Genomic DNA, 22,606 nt, shown 5'->3' with positions numbered 1-22,606 from the left:
TGCTCCAGCACCAGCAGAAAGAGTTGCCTCTTTCTTAAAAGTAGAGCCAAAGGAGGTGGTCATGGGCTATCACTGACACAGAATGGCTTCTACAGAAGAAACCAAATAGTTTCAGATTTTCCAACCTCAAGAAGAGATGCCTGGAGTCCACATGGGGAAAAACCTGAGAGGTTTGGTATGGAGAAGTTCAGTAAGCCCAACTGTTTGCCTTTTGCAAAGCATGAAGACTTAAAGATACTCAGCAAAATCACCACCTACAGATTTAAGACAGACAAAACCAGAGCCAGGTAATTAAGAACAGATCTGATTGTCAGAATTAGACAAAATCATGAATGGTTGTCAAGCAAAATGGCCTGGCTACAACTTCTACCTCAGAACCTTCTTAAGCTAACATGAGGAAAAAGGCATCAGGTTAAACTACTTTATCTAACGCATCATAGCTATTCAAATCTTCAGGTATCCAAGTCTTAATATATATGTTAAAAAATAAATCCATAAATGATTACATTCATAGATCTTCAGGTACCCAAGGCTTAATATATATTTAAAAAATAAATCCATATATTATTAAATTCAGAGATTAACCAGATTACCTTTATCTGACTGAACTGTTCTCAGAAGCTGAATGTAGAAGCTACTGCTAGATCCATGAGAGGCAGAAATAAATTTTGTTGTGCAAAGGACACATGCTTAAACATCAGCATTTCTGGATCTCAGTCACTCACAAAGTACACCCTGTACACACTATAGGGAAAGGAGAGGTAGAACAGAGTCTCTTACCCTGCAGAGGCAAAGCAGACCTACTTCCAAACAAACTCTTACACCAATTCAGAACTGCAAAAATCAAGCCAGTATTTTTTGCACACATTTTAGTAACTTGACCCACATTCCTATAAATATTAAAAGTACATTTTATTACAAAGAATAGATTCTCTTTATAAATACAATCATTACTGTGTACACAATCCCCTTCAATACACACACTGTGGTGTTCAAAACCAGTGGCATTTATATCAAATACTATATTAGTTTTTAATTGAATCATTTTATACCCACATACATTACTTTGCAGCTCTAAAAAAGTATGAATAATTTGGGGGTTTTTTTCAAAGGACAGAGCGGTATTTACAAGCAAACATGATCCAAACAGCACATGCAGATTCAGGATATGTAAACACTCGTACACGAACTGCAAGTCGCACTTGGTCCCCCCTACAACAGATTATTTCTTCACAAAAAGGAGACCTATACAACAAAAAGAAACAGAGGAGTAACAGACAATCCTAAAATATTGTTAAAACTTTTAAGTACATAGTGCAATTTTTTTCACATGTGACTAGCATTTAAGTAACAATGAATATCATGTGTCTGTCATTACAAATAATAATATTTTTCTATAGTGCAAGGGCTGTTGCCTTGGAGGAAAATGACACAACCGCTGATCACTTTTAACAAGTGCAGAGAAATTAAATTAACTCTTCGTTCTTCAATTTAATCCACAATAAGTCTATCACCACTGAATCACCAATGTAACCTAAAAGCTCTGTACCCCATGACCCATTACATATACCACACAACTCTTCCTCCAGTTCTAGCCTAAGGAAATTAATTTTCTTTAAAATTCACTATTAAAAAGATGAGTTGCAATTAGTAGTTAAGGATTACCATTTACTTTTAACGTATACCTGTATCTTTACATTTAGACTTACCGAAGACATGTGGCAAATGCTCTCCTGGCATTTCTGTGCACAAAATGGATGGGAAAGCCTTTGAAGGTGTGACCATCAGGTACCGCTCTCCTTACGGCATCCTGAAACTCTTCATTTCCTGCAGAGACACCTGTTGTACGTTCAAGCTCATAAGCTGCTAATGCTGGTGACAACAGGTAGGAGAGCTGATCATCCCAAACAGTAGAAAGGCCAAGATCCTGGGAGGCAAGCCACAGAACAATGACAACTGTGCAGAAGGTACATCAGGATATGCCTAAACTTGCCTACTGCATAGATCCAAATAAATCCAAGAATCTTTATATTGATAGTTAATGGCAGCGAACCCATGAAGAAGAGTGAGATTTGTATATTGACTCACGCCAACTGGGAGAAGCAAACACCACCACCAGAGGCAAGCAACACCACAAGCATCAAACGTTTATCAAGGAATGAAGTTAAACTATTAGACTTAGACGTAAGACCAGCAGTGTTGAAACCAGATGTTTGAGCTACAGTACCTCTGCATGAACTATAAGAAGATATGCACAAATACACAGCAAAAATATGGAAAGGATCAACTAAGATTCACCTGACATTTTTTCAAATGTCTCATGGAAAACCCTTTCTGAAAAAATGATGCACAACAGCTCCCCAAAACACAAAGGCACCTTCTTTCTATCGTCCATCTTCCCACCACGTACATATGCTTTCCTGCTACCATCCCAAACACAAAGAAGTAGAAAAATCTACCATGTATGCATTCAACACTGCATGAGACTCATACTCCGAGAATTACTTTGCCACTCTACAGGTTGAGCATCGTGTGGAGAGATAAAAACAGAAACAATCAAAAAATCTCATTAAAAACAGACATAAGCTAAGAGGGTCTTAAAATATCATTGCTTTCATATCCAGCACAGGAAGTATAATTTCTGGCACATTATGCCTTGTAAAAATCCTGGTAAAGAACAAAACTAACTTCTGAAAGTATCTCTGATTTTGTAAAGCAGTCGGAGTCAGATCACGAAAGCTGAAAGCCTGCTTTTATCTAGGGACCAGGAACATTTGTGCTGGATTGGCAAAGCCCACTAATAGCCAGATTTGATGTTCCTGGCGCTTTAACAGACCACTCATGGGTGGTCTGCAGATGCCAGTAAGCTGAAGATCACAGACCTAGAACAAGGGGCAAAGGCAGGGTGGGGGGAAGAGCCCACACGTGAGGCTGCAGATCACCACTGCAAATAATAAGTATGATGTCTAAACCAGCTCCTTACAGTCTTCTCAAACATTTCTTTCAGTTATTTCACTTTTCACATACCACATTTCTGCAAAAGCTGATGGAAAACACAGTGCGAAGATACAAATGTGTGAACTAACAGATGGCTATCCAAAACAAGCATAGAATTAACATATGAACCTCTATTACTAAGACAGATCACTGCCAATCTTTCTCACCTTTCTGTGTTCAGAGACCAGTACCCTCAGCTGCACTTCTGTCTCATTGCTTGTTACAGCAGCATCTATTGTAGAAGCACACAGAGGAGGAAAAGGGGGAACTGAAGACGTTGCTCCCGGAGGACATACAGATTTTATTGCTTCTCCACTCATGGGTTTCCATTTAGATTCATTATGCAGGTCAAACACACACACCTCCACAGCATCAGAGGGCTGACAATTTCCAAAAAACTTTTGATGGTTGAAGATACAACCTATCGTGCGATATGGATACAGTGGCTTGGGTTGTTCAACTAGGGGAGGGTCATCAGGGTTGATAGGTCTGTGGATGTACCTAGTCAAAAAGATTCAATTTCTTACTAATACAGCTTATTTCAAGGCAAGGTAAAAATATTTAGATGGGACAGATTTAGCCATTTTACCTTTAAAAATACAAGCCAAGTTTGTCATCAATTTTTCCCCCCAAAATGGCATTCGTTTACAGAAACATAACTGTACATGCTTTGGAGGCATAATATACAACCAAGTAAAACATAATTTTTAGTCTTTAGATCTAGAAAAATTAGCTGATTATTCAAGCACTTAAATTTTGCAACTATAAGAACATGCTCATACAGTTTCCCTGTTATTCATCACATTTGGAGAAATACACCTGCAAATGCTAATCACAGGATACACAAATAGTGGCAAAACAGAATTACTTGTTTTGAACACTGGAAAGAACATGTTCCAGAAGCTTTAGTACACCAAACAATTACATGTGCCCTTCTTAAATGACTCAAGCAAGAGAAAATCTCGGAGAACTTAAAGAGATTTCTGCAGGGGAGAAAAAAGTAATGCAACACTGATTCCACTGATGAAACCAAGAAAAAAATATGAGTTCCTAAATAATCGTGTCAGATTTCATCTCCTTTACAAGTGATGGCAATGATAGCATTGATGGCAATCAGCTGCCATAAGACACAAAACAGTCACTATACAGTATTAAAGACACTGATATATTACAAACTGATGAGACACTTCCCCTCACGCTGAAGCAGTTATTTTCCAAGCAAAAGCAGTAGACAGAAAAAAGATTCAAAGACAAACATCACCTGGATTACACGACAAGGTGTAAAGATTAAAAAAAAACCACAACAGCAAAAATATCCTACACAAACCTCAATATACATTGTTGTTTTCTTATATTCTTTTTACTCACCTATGTCCTGTCAAGCTCTCCCAAAAAGTAATTGTTCCATCAGATCCACAAGTCATTACCCAAGTGTGGGGGACTCCTTTTGCTTTTGTTCCAACACACACAAAAGCTTCCAATCCAAACCCAAGAAGAAGGCTGCACAGAAGGTTAGCATGGTCTTCACAGTCACCCTAGACAGCAAATATTAATAAGCTGTTATGAGTATTAGGCATGGAAAAAACCTTAAAGAAAGAAAATAGTGTTATTTCTCAAATCACCATTTAACAAGTCATGTTACTCTCCTATTTATCTAAAGCATGTACCAAAAGCCAGGATTTTACCATTTAAACTAGACAAGTTTTAGTTTTCTGTAATAGAATAAATCAGTTAAAAATGCATGTTTTAATGACAGATTGTTGATATTGTTTGTTCAAGTATAATGTACAATTAATATCAGGAAACATTTCTTACGGTTATAAAGATACCTTCAAGTAACCCAAAACCAGAATCTATTGACCTGTGACAACAAAAACAATGTTCCAACTAAATGTAAAAATATATATAAGGTGAATACCTGAGGCAAGACTAGAAATTACACAGTATTTTCACACAGTTAGGAAAATTTTATCATTTAATAAAATCTAATTCTACTGGTATTTCACTTCCTCGAATGTGCTGTCTCAGTTCAGACAGTTAGACAAAGATAAAACCAGGTCCCCCACAGACCTAACTGTAAACCAGCTGGGAACCATGCGCAGCTGCTTTCTTCTTCAGTCAGAAAAACATTTATCTCATAAACATATTATTACCACTGATAATTCACAGAAAACAATTTCCTAACACAAAGTATAATATCCTTTGTCTCTTGAGCTCTTTGCAAATGTTAGCTGTAAAGTAAGAACAAAAATCGCTCACACAATGAAGGCTTCATAACACAAAGTACAGCATTCAGAAGCAGAATAGTAAGGCTCTTTAGTCAAATAACTATTCAGAATGTTGAAAATGTAAAATTCAGAGTTCTTGGATGTATCAAGACAACACAAGCTTCCCCTACCGTAGCATCAAAGGGAAACACGCAGAAAAGTAGGTTCAAACAGATCTGCAGTGAACGTGTGTTATTTTAATAATGCCATACCACTTTCCACAAGAAAAGTAATAACGATCCAGCTGGTGTCTCAGGGACTAAATTCAGTTCTTTTCCATACAGCTTCCCACTTCTGCCTTGAAGGAACACCTTTCTCTGTGCCTCCAAACACAGTGGTCCTCAAAGTCCCTATGCCATGTCCATCTGAAAGCCAGTGGGTAGCCAGAGCTGCCTTTACACGGCACCTATGCATTATAAGATTATTCAGAGACAACAGCCAATGCCTGTTCTGTGTGGTCTTGAAGGCAGGTCTAAAATATGGAATACAGCTCCTGCTGCCATGAACACATCTTTTAAATGCAAACGTAACAGTGACATTATTTTTGAAGGCAGAAGTATCTCCGTGGCAATGAAAAGCATTGACCACTCCAAAGAGGTATCAGAAGTGATCACTGTTACTTTTACTCATACAACAGAAGAGCTATAACCCAGAAGAGTTACAATTTATTTCCCTTATTATAGTCATATGATACAAATGTCAGACCACCAAGATCTAGGCTGAAACTTTAAAAGAAAATCCCTATCTTGCAAAAATGAAACATAAAGATTGTCAGTATATTTTAGGCCATCTATTAAAAAAAGAAAAAGAAACTAAAAAAACCCAAACAAACTAAAACACCAAAACAACAAAAGAGACAAGAGACAAAAGAGACTTTTCCTACTATTCCTGGATTAGTCCAAATTAGTGTCCTGCACAGCAGCAGGGATTCATTGGATGATAATGTGTTCGTAGAAATGCAACAGAAGAAAAGCAAATTCAGTGTCAAAGAGATACATTGAGGAATGGACCCCAACTACAGCAGTAAAGGAAGTTTGCTCTATAGCCTTCTTGTCTACTATTTAGCATCTGTTTCTCTTTAAAAACACCTCAAACACATGACTGTAACAGAATCTTCCAAAGCTGACTTTAATCCATGTATTCGCATCCTGCTTTAAATTCCTGATTTCGGTTAGAACAGGGCACCTGTTCAGCAGTGCCACACAAGGGGCACTGTCACGCACCTTGTTCCTGCACAAGAAGGCGAGGAGGGTGCACCACTGCTCCTGTTTGCCGCTGCCCCCGCCGATGACCGGGGCTCTCTCGTGGCCCAGGACGCTGACGAAGCGCGCTGCCTGCCGCGGCGTGTCCAGCAGCCGCCCCGCCCGCAGAGGTCTCACGTAGGAACACACCGGGCGGTTCACGCCATTTTCATCCTGGACACGTCAAATGTGGTTATTTGCCAGCCACACAAGCGTCGCAAAATGTTAAGATTAACTTAGACTTTTTTCCTATGGGATGTATCCTCCCTGGAATAAGTATCACTCAAAAACAGTAAGACATAAAAATACCCCCAGAATTAGGACACAAGGCCATTAAGACAACTCATTTAGAGACATCACAGTTAGATTTTATTCTGGCTCTGTCACTTACAGGGCATTCTGGACTAAATGTTTGAACACCAGGAACAGCACAGGCTGAAATTAATTTTCTTAAATGGGTGAGGAACTGTTCATGTTCTACCCACTATCAATTTCCACATTGTCATCAAGCATAAAAACAAGCCAGAACAAATCTTACACCAAATTCCACAACAAACCCAAAAAATCTCCCCCCCAAACTATTAAACACATAGCGACTGATTCTAGAGTTTTAAAAGGCGTCTATTTGTTTCTGAATTTGAATACTCTACCTCTTTTCATAACAGCAAGCAACAAAAATTACTCAAAATGAAGTAACCAGATCTATCTAAATTTAAGCAATAATACTAAGAATTTCCAAGTTCTTGGAAAAATGAAAAAATAAGATGACCTAAAAAAAAGGTCTGTTTTATTACATGCTGCAGGCAAATGCTATGATTATCACCTATTAAAACTATTTCAAGAAGCACAGAGCTCTTCTGTTCCTCACCGGGCTAAATTGGTACTTTTGCGTTCATATATTTTAAAAGGGATCAAAGCCTTTTAAATCTCTGCAGCTTCAGGAAATTATGGTCTCTTATTTTTACTGTAGTTACATATTGTCCCTGTTATGGTCTTGTCATGCTTTTCCAGCAAGCTGGTGGAAAAAAAGCAGCATTTATTTGAAGCTGACTGGAATCCTGTTGAAAACTATTTCACAGCTCGAAAGCAATAAAAAAAACCCTACAGGCAGGACTTATTTTTTAATATAGGCTCGTATATATAATGCCTGTTTCTGCATTACTCACCGGAAACCGGATGGTAACTAAATTATCAAACTAATCGAATAAACTCATTTCTGTTCCCAGAAAGTTTTACTAAGATTTGCTATGGCCCATGGGAGACTCATAAAAAGCTCTCTATAGGTACTGAGGTAGCAGGAGCCTAGTTCCTATTCTATTTAATTATAGACTTGTTTCTCTTTATACCCTGCCCTGAAACCCTTAAGCCTTTGTACTGGGTCTGTTTGGAAGGGAGTTTGTTTTGTTCACAGCAGCCCTCGTGGTGCTGTGTTTTAGATTTGTGACCAAAACAGTGCTGGGAACACACCAGTGTTTTAGCTGCTGCTGAGCAGGGCATGTACAGTATCAAGGCCTTCTCTGCTTCTCATTCTGCCACCGCACAGCTGTAGGTTCAGCGTGGACAAAAAGCTGGAAGGGGACGCAGCCAGGACAGCTGACCTGCTTTGACCAAAGGGATATTCCTCGCCATATAGTGTCATGCTCAGCAATAAAACCAGTGGGGAACAGAGTTTTTCTAAACTTGCCCCTGCTTGGAGACTAACTGGGCATCTGTCTGCTCTGGAAGGTGGTGCATGACTGTCTTTGCATCTCTGTTTTCCCATTCTTCCTTTCTTTCTTTCCTCCATTTATTAAACCATCTTTATCTCAACCCATGAACTTTTCCTTGCTTTTGCCCTTTTTAGTCTTGCCCCCATCCCACTGGGGTGGAGTGGGAGAGTGACTGGGTGGGGACTCAGCTGTTGGTTGGGATTTGGAAGTTCACATCACTCCTGCACACTCAGGGCACAGCCAGAAGGGAAGTTGTTGCCTCACCGAAGAGGAGGCACAGATTGTTTCAGGACACTACTTTGAGATAAGAAGTGACTGTGGTAGGAAAATTGCTACTATGCAGGGTAAATTCATAGCATGAAAAATGCAAGGATCATACCATTCCTTTTACTGAGGAACAGTTACTGAGGAGCAACTGACACAGTAATTTATCAGACTCCTGAAATTATGACTGTAGCTGTTGTGTGACATTAACCAGATTGCATTGCAGACCACACGGAGTTTAAATACTGTGTGGATCTGTTCTAACAGATCTAGGAAGTCCATTTCTTGTAACTGTTTTATCTGGTACAAAATTATTAGCAATAGTTGGTACAGATCACCTAAGTCTGCCACTTGTGAGTATTCAAGGAAAAGACCAAACAGACTTTTTCAGTTCATACACTAGAGGCAGTTGGAGCAACCCTCCTGTCTGCATCATGCTATTAAGCTTCAATAGACAAACAGAAATTCAATCTTTACAAATTTAATTCTTTTGCATGATACACCACATTTATCCCTGACCTGAACATAACCACATCATAACTCTGTACAGACTCTGCATAAACATGAAGTTCAAAATAAAATAAAAAGATAACATAAAGAAAGGATTGATCTATTTGTAAAATTTACAAACCTGTGCAAAGATCTTTACCAGCCTTGTGTTGTGGGTAGGCCTGATCTGCAGATATTCTCTCCACCACTGTTTGGCATACACAAGAAATAAACGTTCTTTTTCTGCTGTTTTCTGACGTTCCAAAGTGAACTGTAGGTAAGAAAAACAAAACCAATTCTACACATACTAATTCCAAACAGGAGGAAAAACCCCATAATCAGTAAGTACATTAACACCACATCCTGGCATATGTAAAATAAAGCTTAATATTTTAAGTGTGTCATGCAAATCCTTAATATTTTTAAATGGAAATCCAATTAAGAAAAACCTCAAGTTGTATTTCTTGTTTGTAGGTTCATATATTAGGCTTGACCGAAGAACTGTTATTTTAAGTAATGCATTTCTACATAGAAGGATTGCTCAGATTTTAATGTGCAGAAGATTTTAATCTGCATGTACCTTCAGGCCAACATTTACTGACTTTCCAAGCAGAATAGCTGACTTGAAATTACTGTTTCTCATGGGAAAGAGCAAGGAAACATATATACTACCTGAAGAAAATTAGGTGTATTGCATCTTTCTTTTTTCTTCAGGGGTTCTGATACAAGTAATTAGAAAAAACTAAGAAAGCAGTATTTTGAGTAACGTTCAGTATAGACAAAGTCATTTTAAAAAGGTAATTACATTTAAATTTAATAATAATAAAAAAAAAAGAAGTATCAAACATTCAAAAACCCCACAGACTTCTACATGTACAATTCTATACTAAGCTTCCTCCCCCGCCAACAAAAGAATAAGTTAGCCCTCCCAGAAATTACTTACTTGAGTACTAGTTATTTCTGAAGAAAGTGTCTTATTAAGCTGTGGATACATTTCCAGTCTGATGTTTAAAACACCAACAGAAACCTTAGACTCGGTACCTTTGAAACAAAATAAATTTTCATCAGTTCTCTCATATTCAGTTGGCTTGGATTATTTTAGCCAGGCAGGGGCAAATTATTAAAATATGTATGTTAGCCTTATATATAATCACAAAAAGTAACAAAACTTCTTTAAACATCAGCAAAGTAAGAATCTTTATTTAAATTTCAAACTCAAATGAGGCTGTAAGAAAGCATAATATGACAAAAAAAGAGCACAGGTGTCTAGATCCAAGACAATTATCCAAGGCCCTATTTGTAGCCAGTACTGGGACATGTGAGATGAATGGTATTCTAGAAATGTCTAGAATAGAAATGTAAAATCAAGTCAGAGAATCACACACTGTAAATGTGCCTACTCCTACTGATTACACAAGTAACTCAAATTTAAATAGTTGGAAGTAAGTGAAGTTCATCTTCCCCAAGACAGAGTTTATTATGAAGGACCCTGGCTGTCGTACAGACATTAATCAACTTTAAAAAACTCCCCAAAACAACAACCAAACAAACAACAACCCCCTCCCAACTTAATGTTGTTGCCTAATGCTTAAAAATGCCTAATTTTAAGCATTAGGCAACAACAATAAGAATTACAAAACAGATCACAGATGGGACCATAAGTAATACAAGCAATGGGAGCCGTGCATAATAGTTTATCTATTTATCTGAGATGGCAGCATCCTTTGATGTTCTTGATGCATTTTGTACAATGACAAGATTTTTAAGAGGAGATAAAGCACTGGATTCATTGGATTGATACTTTATTACTTGGAAAAAAGCTAATGAGAATTAAATTTAACTTGTTCCATCACCCATCCAAGAACTAAACTCATTTGCTATGCATTTCCAAGTCGTTATAGAAAATTAAAATCAGAATGCCTGGGTTGGATGGGATCTTAGAGATTGCCTAGTTCCAATCCCCCTGCCACGAGCAGGGACACCTTCCACTAAATCGCGTTGCTCAGAGTTCCATCCAACCTGGCTTTGAACGCTTCTTGGGATGTGGCATCCACAGCTCCTTTGGGCAACCTGTTCCAGTGCCTCACCACCCTCACAGGAAAGAATTTCATCCTAATATCTAATCTAAATCTACTCTCATTCAGTTTGAATCCATCCCCTCTTGTCCTGTCATTACATGGTCTTGTAAAAAGTCTTGTAGGAAGTCATGAGAGATCTAGTCTTTACTCATTAAATCATAATATCCTAAAAACTTAGGTTGGAACTCCTGAGAAGAGGACTGGGGACAAGTGATATACAAAAATACACATGTGTACTAACTGCTAAGCACCTAAACCAAGCAATTCAGAAAACATGCTTCCAGCTACTGGGATAAATGGGAGCAGAACAGAGATCCCTTTCTCCAGCAGTTGTTAGTTTGCTATGAAAGACACACAAGCTGAATTTTACTCCTCATTGCACTGATCAGATATACTCCTGGAGACGAACTACTGGATTTTTGTTTGGTTGGTTTGTTTCTAAAAACTTATCCAGATTTTGCAGATAATCAATAGTGGGAATTCCCAGACATGAGGACCATTATTACATGGGATCTGGAATACTGATTTTTAGCAGCTTGGTAACAGAAAAATCTGACCATTAGGTTTTCAAGGCATTTTCTAAGGACACTTTACAGTTACTTCTGAATTGAATAAAAAGTGAACTAGATCTAAAATACTGCTTTAAGCTTGTAAGAAAGCACAGTACCAAATATTTTAAGTCATTATCACATACTTATTGTTTATCCTTACCTACACCCAGGAGTTCCACAGCAACGTTTGTTATGCCGTTCTCTGCAGCCAAGACAGACCTCCACTCCAAGAAATAGGATGCTACCAGTGTGGTCTCACCAAATGTGTCTGTTTTGATCAGAACTATATGCACTGGGTCACATATAGATAACATAGTGGTTGCATCCACCATCTTACTTCCGTCACCTGCCATTATTAAACCAAAATAAGACAGCAAGAATATTATCATCCCAAGTTCTCCTCAGAATTGAAAGAAAGTATGCAACAAAATGCAATGTATGCAATGTGTATAAAGAAAAATCTTGAGTGTAGAAGCGTAAGTAATGGTCCCTAAACTCAGTTTAGGACAGAGCTACAGAAAGATTACAGTTAATTTACAGAGAAGATAAAAAGATTTTTGTAGTTGAGTACTGCAATGCAACCAGTTCAGATACACAAAAAAATTAAAATGGAATTAACATTTAAGAATGGATAAAGTTGGTCAATTTCAAGTTATTTTAGAGTGAAAAAGAAGGAAAAGAAACAAGAGCAGAGAAAGATCTACAAGTGGCATAATCCAACACAGTAATCAGTTTCCTTAGGAAAACATCACAAGAAACAGGAAAGAAATCCACTAAATAATATCACACATATTTCACAATAATTCTTAGGTCAGAAAAAATCCCAAGAGCATCAGCTTTAAAACCACAATACTCCTTACCTAGGCTGTCCTTGTGTATTTCAAGTAGAAAACCATCCTGAAAATCTGGCTCACAGGCACAGGGTACAGGTTTGGAACGGAAACGCTGGTTTCGAAAATGTAAACACAGAGTGAAGGTAGAACAGATTTGCCCAGGCAGAGGCTCTGGTTCCTGAAGATGTTCCAGAAAAGCTTTTCCACCCAAAACCTGAAGGTAAAGATACCTCCGTGTTGGGTCAATGTTAGCTGCAAAGCGTAGCAATAAAAATGAAGAGACTACAAACAGATCTTAGAAAACTTAATTTGTTATATATCAGCTAACTATCAGGAGACTAGCAAAAAAAGAAACTTCTCTGAAACAAGTGCTTAGGAGAAAGTGATTTTTAAATATATGGAAGGTATCTTAGTGTAGAATAAATGAAATAATAATAATAAATCATGTTTAATGCAACACTGATTGCTGCTGCTTACATGAGTTTACTCCCTGTGGATAAGCAGAGGAAACATCCACCTTTATGCCAGTTCATACTGGATTACTAATTCAGAATGCAAAAATCATAGACTTCAAATTTGTTTCAAAACTCTGATTCAAACATTTAAATAAAAAGAAACATACTTTTTTTCAAAACTGGTGGTTCTCTGTCAACAAAATGTGTTGATGGTTTTGAAGCCGAAGTCCTCTCCTTTTCATTCACATCCTGGAATTACAATTAAGACTTTTTAAGGAGTCAAGGGATGCAACAGTGCTCTTACCATAGTCTTCCAAAAATAAAAGAATCCTCCATTTCATATGAATCCCATTCCTTAGGTATGCTCCCTTCTAAAACTGAACAAATATTTTCAGTGTGGTATTATCACCAAACCAATTTCAGCACATGCATTAATCTTCTCTGCTCCTTTAATGTCACAGATCAGTAACGCCCTTACAAACCTCCAGAACCAGCATATTTTCACTTTGTCAAAACACCACGTGCTGTTTTGAGGAATAAGCAAAAACACTTTCACTCTTCAAAAGCTACTTACAGTTACAAATTTAAGTTCTTTCATAACCTCATCAATGATTCCTCGCTGTCTTAGGGCTTTTATCAGATCTTCCGTGGACAACTGCTGATGCTCAGGCGCCAGCTCTTCTCGTATAGTCTCAGCAAGAACTTCTCGTATCCTCCCATGGACATCCATCTGAAAGAAAATTCATTATATGTTACAAACACCAGCTCTCTGTGTGGCAGCAGGTATGACTTGACAGGTAAGTCTGTAAGGTTAAGGGTGTTTTCCAAGGAACACAGAAATAACTACACCAAAATATGGATCCTTTCAGAACTAATCAAATGAGCCACTATCTTACAAAAGCAGCTCTCCCAGTAAAAAAAATTGCAAGCCCATTAAACTTGAGCATTTTCACTGCTCTTCAACAGCAACCCATCTTGAACTTCCCTCCTTACAAAAAGGTTTGCAAATCCATCAGTTACAAAATGGTTACTCTTCCAATTTCTTGTCTCCCTCAAAATTCAACCTTAATACATAGTTTCTTATCTTTTAAGGGAAAAAATACACTTTTATATACTTGTAGGTAAGGTATAAAAGTAGCAGATCTTCCTTGCAAGCTTTTCTTAAGTTCAAAGGGAAGTCTGAGAATGTCTGCCCATCATCTGAGCTGTAAAAGCAAATGGATTTATAGAGCTGACTCTCACACTGGAAGGATGTTAAGGACACAGCCACCGGGACCTGAAATAGAATCACAGAATGGCCTGGGTTGGAAAATACCTTAAATATCATCTCATTCCAAGCCCCCGGCCACGGGCAGGGACACCTTCCACCAGACACGGTTACTCAGAGCCCCACCCAGCCTGGTCTTGAACAATTCCAGGGATGGGGCATCCACAACTTCTCTGGGCAACCTGTTCCAGTGCCTCAGCACCCATCACAGTGAAAAATTCTTCCTAATATCTAATCTAAACCTGCTTTCTTTCAGTTTTGATCCATCCCCCCTTGTTCTGTCACTACACGCTCTGGTAAAAAGTCTCTCTCCATCTTTCTTACAGGCTCCCTTCAGGTACTGGAAGGCTGCTGTGAAGTCTCCACTGAGCCTTCACTTTTCCAGTGAACAATGGGCTGCACAATCCCAGTTCTGACAGCCTTTCCTCGTAGCAGAGGTGCTCCCTTCCTCTAATCATCTTGGTGGCCTCCTCTGGACTCGCTCCAAGAACCCCGTTCTCCTGTGTGACAGGTGGGAATACTCACCACTGCACTAACAAGAGATACCGGAGTTACAGCCTCCGTACCTATTTCCCCGTCAGTTCAAGACCCTCGCTCAAAAAGCGACAAGGACACGACAGAACGGCGCCTGGGAACCACCTGCAGCGACCCAAGTTGGGGAAAACAAAACGGGGCGCGCCTCAGCGGGCGCTGCCGCCACCGCCACCCGCGGCGGGGTGGCACCGGCACGGGAGCCGGCACAGCCCTCCGAGGGCCAGGGGGAGTCTCTCCGGCGCCGGGCCGCAGCGCCAGTCCCACCTTGAGCAGCTGCTGGTGGATGATCTGCTTCAGCTCCGAGGCTTTCTCCGGCGGCAGCGACATGGCGGAGCCGGCAGGGAACAAGCCCCAACTGCCGCCCAGCGAGCGCGGGCAGCGCCGCCACCGCCCTCTGGCGGCAGCACGTGGGCACGGCGTCCCCGCCCTGCTTCCTTCCTTCCCTCCCTCCTTCCCTCCCTCCTTATTTCCTTCCTTCCTTCCTTCCTTTCTTCACTGCCTCCTTCCCTCCTCCCTTCCCGGCGGCATGTTCATTCCGTGCGACCGCGGCGGGGGCTCCGCCGCCCCCGACTTTAAAGGCTTCACTCTGCTCATGGTGAGTCACGCTCCTGCTTCCCCCTTCTCCCCGCCATCGGTGGGTTTGAGGGGTCGCTGCCCCGGGCCCCTGTGCTGAGGGCTCCGCTCCGCTCCGCTCCTGTGGGACGGGACACGGGGGGCTCTGGTGTCTCTCCCTGCCCTGCCCGAGGCTCGTCCCTGGGTGCTTGGCCGCGGGATAAGCCGAGGCGGTGTGTGTGGAATCTGTGGGGTGTTCTTCTGAGGAAAAGGGGGTTTGGAGGGCTCTGTCTGCAGCAGAGCTTAGCGCGGTTTTCTCTGTTTCTGTCAGCTTCTCCCTCCTCAGAACCCGGGGTTTGCCCCTGTCAAAATGATCCGCGCCGAGCTGCAATAGCTATATGTTATTTTAGAGCAATAGCTATATGCTGTTTTAGAGCTATAGTTATATGCTGTTGCTCTAAAAATTAATGCGCCCTATGTGCATTTACAAGACTTGCAGCACCCGTGGGTTGCCACTGCAATAAAGGCTTGGGGGTTTTTTCATTTAGATGCGATATATAAATGTTTCCAATGTAAAACAAACAAAACAACAACAACAACAACAACAACAAAAAAAACCACAAACCAAAAAACCAACAATTTCTGCTATATTTAAATCTCGGTTAGGATTGTTTTAGGGAGTGTTTTTATCGCCTTCACACATGGTGTGACATCAGTGTCAGGTCATGTGCCCGAGGTGGCGATGTCAGTGTGGGACGAGAGCTCCAGCGCAGGCTGCGGCGGGGCAAACCCCGTGATTTCTCCCCTTTTGCTGGGTTAGCTGCAGGGAACCCCATCGCTTCCCTGGCAGGGCTGCACAGCCCGGGATGACTGTGCAGGCTGCGCAGGAAGTAATTCCCGGTCAGCTGACAAGCAGCAGGAAACACATCACTGCCGTGCTCCTCGCGTGGCACCGGCGGGGAGCTGGCTACCAGCCAGGGCGTGGGGCCACTCAGTACAGCCGCGACCTCCTTCACTTTGTGTCAGCCACAGATCCGGTCTCTGTCCGCAATGGGCAGCAGCAGCAATTCGTAGATTTGATTCTAAATTAGAGGAAAGCAACCGAATGTTTTATTGTTGTCTTCCTGTAACAGTTTCTTTGGAAGGATACAGACTCTTGACTTTCCCTTTCCGTGCCATTATATTAGGTCAGTCTATTAGGTCATTATCTGCCCCGATTGACGACAACCCACAGCAATTCCTATGAAATGAATTCAGGAGCACCCTTATCATTTTCATCCTTAAAAAAATGAAAAACAACCTACTCTTGTCTGTGGGTCAGTCTGAGATTTAGAGGCTTAATATGTAATACCAGCGTTCTCTTTGGGCATCATGTGAGGTTTGCCAGTCTCACATCAGTTTTTTGAGTGGCTTTTATCTACTCTCAATCCAGAAATGAGGGGGAGGAGGTGGATTTCCAAGGTTTTCTTTCAGTTTACAGTGAGACAGGATTATTCACAGAAGTGGCCAGGATGTTTTTGTGGAACAGGGACCAAATTCTGTATTTACCAATTCTTCTGGTAAGAAATGGTTATCTTTGCCAGAGGATGAGCAGCCACTTTTAGAAGTCATGTTTGACCAGATTTTAAGGAATTTAAGCTTTCGGTATTTGAAGAGCACCTTATGCCATCCATAAAGCACCCTGTAATTTAGCACATTCTGTTACTTCAGCCAGCAGTGTCCGTGGGAAATGTTGGTCAGCTGGCAATAGATCTGGTGATTTCCACACTTGACATGACTAAAGTTGGTTACTTCTACACCGATTGCCTGGTGCCAATGGTTGGAAATAACCCATATGCAACAGCAGAAGAAAACTCAACGGAGCTGAGTATAAACGCTGAAGGTGGGTATTGAATGCTGAAGGTATTTTGAGGGGCATAAGATGCAAGAACATCACATTTACTTTTTTTGTTGTTAAATTTTGCTGATGTGCTTAAATTAAGGTCAGTAATAACAACTGCAGAAACCTACAAACAGGAACGTATTTACACTTCACAGAGGAAACTGTTCCTGTTGTTATTTTGGAAACCTAATTTGACATTTAGAACCAGTAAGAAATGTTGGATTTCAGCCATATTGCAAAACTCTCTGCGGTGTTAATCCAAAGCAATATCAAGGGTGCACATACTTAAAATAAATTATTGGAATACAAGTTGAGTTTCTGATTTAGAAGGATACTTAACCACTCTTCTTCCTTCCTACATACCTTTGCCTTTCTCGCACTCCCCCTACAAATGCTTAGTTTCTTTCCCTACACTGATGTTTGCATTTAATTTTTTTTTTACCCTCTTAAATCACAGAAATCTCGGAATAATCTCTCAATCTTTGCAGAGATTATCTGAATCATTACAGGAGGCAAATCTTCATATATCTTTCATAATTCAATCCTTTGAATTTAGTACAATTGAAATTAGGTCTGATGAAAATACAATGCACAGAAATATGTGTTGTTAACACAGTGGATGTTGTCAGGCTTTCCTGTAAGAATTGATAGCTGAAGGGTTTACTATCCTGAAGTTCGTAAATGGGATAATGCTTCATATATTTAAACCCAGATCTCTTTCTCAGTTTCTTCTTAACAAGACTTAATGATTTCTTCTTATAGTGTACTCCTTACCTTCAAAGAAACTTGTAGTACTGCAGATCAGATCACCTTTTATAAAGGTATGTATGTTCATTGATTGTTCTTACTTCACTGTTTGGTTTGAACAGTTCTGCTGGCAAATAGTTTTAAGTGGCCTGGCAAAATTATTTTTCTACTTCATGCTGTAACACCTTCTGCAATTGGCACAGTTTTAGTGATTTCTGCATTCATTGAGGGTTGAGGTTTTGCTTTTGTTTTTCCAAGCTCCACAACAGCTGCCTGTGTTGGTAGATTTTAGTGTAAATTATCTCCTTAGTTATTAAGAGTCATGAAAATACAAAATGGTCTGGGTTATGTCTGTTTATTTTTTTCCCTTACATTTATTTTTTTCTGTGTTCTTTGTAATAGCTTTGGTTTTTTTGTGTGTCATACCAATTATTTCTGTAGTATGCTATATCCATTTAAACTGCATTCATTATGTAAAAATGAAGAATTTAGTATTACTGGACAGTGGCTGTAATTTAAAGTAAGCAGAATGCCATGCCAGAAAAAAATTTTGTGGTGCAGTATTTTAGCAGTTCAACCTGTGGAAAAATACTGTGTAATCCTGCCATCCCATCTTGCTCTGAAGTTTTTTCCTTTGGTATTAATGGCACACAAAGCAGGTGGTACTGTTGTTGTTGACATGGTCTTAATGCTAATTCTTATAATTCTATGTGTAGTTTTGATTAAGTAAACAACCAGGGCAGTTCTCTGCTTTTTAAAAATCTATCTGGGGCTGAAGACTAAGTGGATATGAACAATTAACTTACATCACTGCTAAATATACTATGTAACACCTAGTATTGTTAAGGACCCATTAAATTTTTCACTTTTTGTCTGTGTCTTTGCGTAAAGAACAAGTACAGGCCATTCTGTGAAACCCTGCTTTCTTGGGTGAAGAGCAGCAACTGTGCCAGGGTTGTCCTTCTGTCCAGCAGCCACGCGTACCAGCGCGACGATGAGCAGCTTCTGGGGTATGTTTGTGTCCCTAAAAGACCTAAATGATGTTTCTGGGGTTTTTTGGCTGACATACTTCCCTCTACTTCCATGTACTTAGTACTTCTCACAGGGTGCTTTTGCTTGCATGTGTACATAGGTCATAAAATGCTTAGTATACTATTAAAACATCATGTTATACAGGATTAATCTCTGAATTTTCTGGGTTACTACTGTCAAAAGTTCTGATCAAATGAAAAGCTGTAAGCAAATTGCACTTGGCCTGCACTGCCAGGCAACAGAGCCTCGGTTTTAACGTGTGGCTGCAAGCAATGTCAGGGATTAACTGCTGACATACAGGTCACAGATTACTTTTTTAACAGTTGATTACAATATTGGTTCCTTTCCTACCTCTTCTTCATCATTCTGTTTGTGGAAGGTTTTCTTTAATACAGTAAGTTGTCATTCCTTTTTGTTTTTTTAATAGGAAGTTATCAGTTATTATTTGTCAGGAGGCAGCTGCAAGGTTGCAACTGCAATGTATTTTTACTAATATTACCCATTTAAAAACCAAGCATTTCTTGCTGATTGAAGGGCATCATAACTGGTGATTTAATGAAAAACAAATAAAATCTGTATTTCTGCAAATAAAACCAGTATTTCTGCAGTTGTTATGCTCAGGCTCTATAAATGTGTAGGGCCACAAAGGAGGTTTAGATCTATGCACGTTCCTGATGTAGTGGTAGATCCATACAATTTCAGGATGGCCAGCTAACATGGAATGAAATGAGAGGGACTGATGGTTATTTGATGAGGTCTGAGTCATAAGTTGTGGTAATTTAAAGCCCCCCCAGCTCCCTCAGCCCCACAGAACAACTCCCTTATAGCAGATTTACCAAAGAGGGAGGGTAGTGCATTCAGAAAATACTTTTAACTTGACTGAAATCTGAATGTATTAGTAGTGTAAGCTTATTAAAAATAGTGTATCCTGGTGAAGTCCAAGTTGACCCTAACAGATTGTGAATTAATCACCTCCTATCTGAAGGAAGAAAAAACATGTTTTATTTGTAAATTATTTTAACAACTATAAGCAGTTCCCCTATTTATGTGCTTATGTATTTAGCACTTGTCTGTTATTTGAGCCCTTAAAAGTCGGGTACCTACATTCTATTTGTAGCAGAAAGCTGAGTAGTTTGTACAGTTCTGAGGCCACAGACTTACTTTCTAACTTCGACCTGAAGAGGGAGAGAATGTCAGAGCAATTCTTCATGGCAGATGTGAGGTCCTCAGTGCTTGCACCTTCTGTCTGCCACAAGTGGTAGCTGGGGTAGTGTCTGTCCTTGGCAGACTGAAGGCATCCTTGACTTGTTTCTAGGACACCACTGCGCTACCTGCTCACACCTGATCTGGAGAAAGCAGTTGGGGGCCGCATGCAGGAGTTGAACTGGAAAGAAATGGAAAAAGTAGCAGCTTACCCTGGAGTAAGTGACACAGACAAAGTTCTGCATATACCTGGAGGAGGCATCACAAAACTGTTGTTCACTGAGAGGTGAGTTGCCTAAAGAGAAGCACAGAAAGATATCAGAAGTCACGTTTTTAGTACTTGGGTAAAATTGTCTTATAAACTGCTATGTTATAGGAAAAGAAAAGTCCTTCTTTTTACAGAACAGGGCTTTATAGGAATAGAACTTCTTTCAGGTCAGACCCATAATTAAGAGGAAGAGAAGTAGAGAATTCTGTGTCATAAAGTTAGAATAAAATAAAAATATAAGGGAATGGGCTACAGGAAAGTAATAAAGCCTTTACAGTTATGATCATGATCAACCTGGAATCTGATATTATGCAAACCATGATCTGTAAATAGTAGGATTCCTGTACCTGTGCTACTTTAACTAAAACTGTTTCCTGAGGCAAATGGTTCCAACATCAAGTTATAAAAAAAAAAACAAAAACCCACAAACAATTCTGAGCACTAAGAATGAGTTAAGATTTCAGGGCTAGCAAAAAAATTAGATGTGGGGGTTTTGTTAAAAGGTGTGTGTATCAGAAGTTGTGCTGAAAGCATGCCTGAGTTTTTAAATTTTGGATACTAATACTCATTTATAGCACAACTGTGTAGTTCTGCAAAAGATGTGTTGGATCAGGTGTAAAACTGACTTTTATTTTTTAACTGTTACTTTTGACACCTGTCCACACTGTTGCATTCAACAGCAGCAAAGTTCCTAATGCCATGCTTACCTTTATACTGACTTCAGTATGGAAACAATATATAATTGCAAAAGAAAAGACCTGCCAGGACTTGGGGAAAAAAAAATTAAAATAACAATCTTAATATCTAAATGAAAAAATGAGAATATTCCAAGTAAAGTAGTGACATGCAGCCTGCAAAACTGCTGGTTTCAAATACACAGAAAGAGAAGGAGTGATTGTACCAAAGGATGTGAAAAATGCCTCACCAGCACAAAAATGCTAACCAAGTACATAAAAGAGGCCTGAGTACTCTTGCAAGATGTAGGATACCTGCCTTGCAAAGTAAAGAAAAAATTCAAGACTAAGAAAAAGAGCATGAAGTGTGAAAATGTGATCAAGGAAATCTGGAGAGGGGAAAAAAAAAAAAAAGTATCTCCATATATTTTTCCTTTTTGGTTTTTGCTTTTCACCAGATACATGCATATTGTTGCTGCTCTTTATACATAAATATAATTGTGGATCTCAAAATGAAGTACAAATGCTTGCTCATTTTTGTTGCAGCTGTTCAAAGGGAATCCAAATGGCAGTTCTTCTGAAATTTTGCTCAGAAGGAGACAACATCCCTGATGCATTTGTTCTTGTTAACTATCTTAATGAATGGCTCCAGCTAATTAAAACTGAAGTAAGTAATGTTTGATCTAAATTTCTTGCCTCCATATTTTATATCCATTATTTTCATTTTTCTTCAGTCCAGATGGGTTCATTTTGGCTCTTGGTCATCAAGAATATGCAAAATTAAATACATATTTTGATTTAAATCTCACTGGGATTTTCCCCACCTGAAAAAACAAATCTGAACACCAGTTCTTTTGTTTGACAGGTGTGGGCAAAAATTGTGTAAAGGTTTGATTGAATTCTCTCTTCCAGTGCCCTTCTCTAAAGCAACCCACCGTGACACTGACACTTGTACTACTGCCCATTATTTTAATACCCGTTCCAGACTTACGTATTTACTACTTAAAACTTAATTATTCTGGGTTTGTTGCAGAGCAACAATTCCACAGATGCTTCTTCACAGTGGAAGATACCGAGTTCTTGGCGCTTGCTTTTTGGCAGTGGTCTCCCACCTGCCCTCTTCTGATCAGCTCTGAACTCGCTGTGAGTCACGCGTGCGGTCGCAGATGTCCCTTGAGGTAGTGATTACACAGTAATTGCCAAGGAGCAGCAGCTTGCTTTGGTGTCTACATAAATGCTTTATTTAAGAAAAATTCCTTTTGTGTATGTGAGTAGCTAAAGAAATTAAGATAACTTTTGCAAACTCACCAAAGGAAATATGTTTTGTACAGTTGTTTATTGAGTAACTTTGGTTGGAAGTTTTTTCTAATAAAATATTTTTTAAGAAATCTTTTTCCCTGGTTAAGTGTTACTGCCATGGACGAGCTTATGGTGCTCCTTCTTAATGCAGCTGAGAACTGAGAGTGATATGCAGGCATGGATTTTCTTGGAAGAAAAAAGTTCCTAATGCCATGCTTACCTCCTCTGCCATGTCACCTGTGGATCTTTTTTTTCAAAACTTCC

General features: G+C 39.6%; 2 protein-coding genes across 4 annotated transcripts; one reads left to right on the top strand and one right to left on the bottom strand.

Moving 5' to 3' along the window:
• Window positions 1–893: 893 nt before the first annotated feature.
• On the bottom strand, window positions 894–15,090 carry CEP76 (centrosomal protein 76). 3 transcript variants are annotated; one of them, XM_019284000.3, is made up of 13 exons: window positions 14,950–15,038; window positions 14,677–14,790; window positions 13,459–13,614; window positions 13,052–13,133; window positions 12,457–12,681; window positions 11,757–11,942; window positions 9,911–10,008; window positions 9,110–9,238; window positions 6,488–6,679; window positions 4,366–4,532; window positions 3,165–3,498; window positions 1,710–1,927; window positions 894–1,245 (listed from the first exon to the last, which is right to left on the bottom strand). In XM_019284000.3, the coding sequence occupies exons 3-13, from the start codon at window positions 13,612–13,614 to the stop codon at window positions 1,107–1,109; spliced, it is 1,926 nt and encodes a 641-aa protein (XP_019139545.3). In that variant the 5' UTR covers window positions 14,677–14,790; window positions 14,950–15,038; the 3' UTR covers window positions 894–1,106. The 3 variants fall into 3 exon arrangements, with proteins under 3 accessions (XP_019139545.3, XP_019139546.3, XP_010394583.3); XM_019284001.3 differs by having other exon boundaries at window positions 14,718–14,790; XM_010396281.4 differs by lacking the exon at window positions 14,677–14,790 and having other exon boundaries at window positions 14,950–15,090.
• Window positions 15,091–15,150: 60 nt separating this feature from the next.
• Window positions 15,151–22,435, top strand: PSMG2 (proteasome assembly chaperone 2). The gene is made up of 7 exons (XM_010396280.4): window positions 15,151–15,280; window positions 16,948–17,119; window positions 17,882–17,940; window positions 18,758–18,876; window positions 20,214–20,387; window positions 21,590–21,710; window positions 22,077–22,435. The coding sequence occupies exons 1-7, from the start codon at window positions 15,212–15,214 to the stop codon at window positions 22,167–22,169; spliced, it is 807 nt and encodes a 268-aa protein (XP_010394582.2). The 5' UTR covers window positions 15,151–15,211; the 3' UTR covers window positions 22,170–22,435.
• Window positions 22,436–22,606: the final 171 nt, after the last annotated feature.

Source organism: Corvus cornix, chromosome 2, assembly GCF_000738735.6.
Source record: "Corvus cornix cornix isolate S_Up_H32 chromosome 2, ASM73873v5, whole genome shotgun sequence".
Taxonomy (NCBI): Eukaryota; Metazoa; Chordata; class Aves; order Passeriformes; family Corvidae; genus Corvus; species Corvus cornix.
This window is presented reverse-complemented; position numbering and strand designations above follow the sequence as displayed.

Coding starts and splice junctions, on each gene's coding strand:
- PSMG2 (XM_010396280.4), top strand. CDS start 15,212: ATGTTCATTCCGTGCGACCGCGGCGGGGGCTCCGCCGCCCCCGACTTT. Junction 15,281..16,947: donor AAGGCTTCACTCTGCTCATG/GTGAGTCACGCT, acceptor CTGTTACTTCAG/CCAGCAGTGTCCGTGGGAAA. Junction 17,120..17,881: donor GCTGAGTATAAACGCTGAAG/GTGGGTATTGAA, acceptor TTCTTCTTATAG/TGTACTCCTTACCTTCAAAG.
- CEP76 (XM_010396281.4), bottom strand. CDS start 15,012: ATGTCGCTGCCGCCGGAGAAAGCCTCGGAGCTGAAGCAGATCATCCAC. Junction 13,134..13,458: donor AAGAACTTAAATTTGTAACT/GTAAGTAGCTTT, acceptor TTGTAATTCCAG/GATGTGAATGAAAAGGAGAG. Junction 3,499..4,365: donor GAGAGCTTGACAGGACATAG/GTGAGTAAAAAG, acceptor CTTTTTGACTAG/GTACATCCACAGACCTATCA.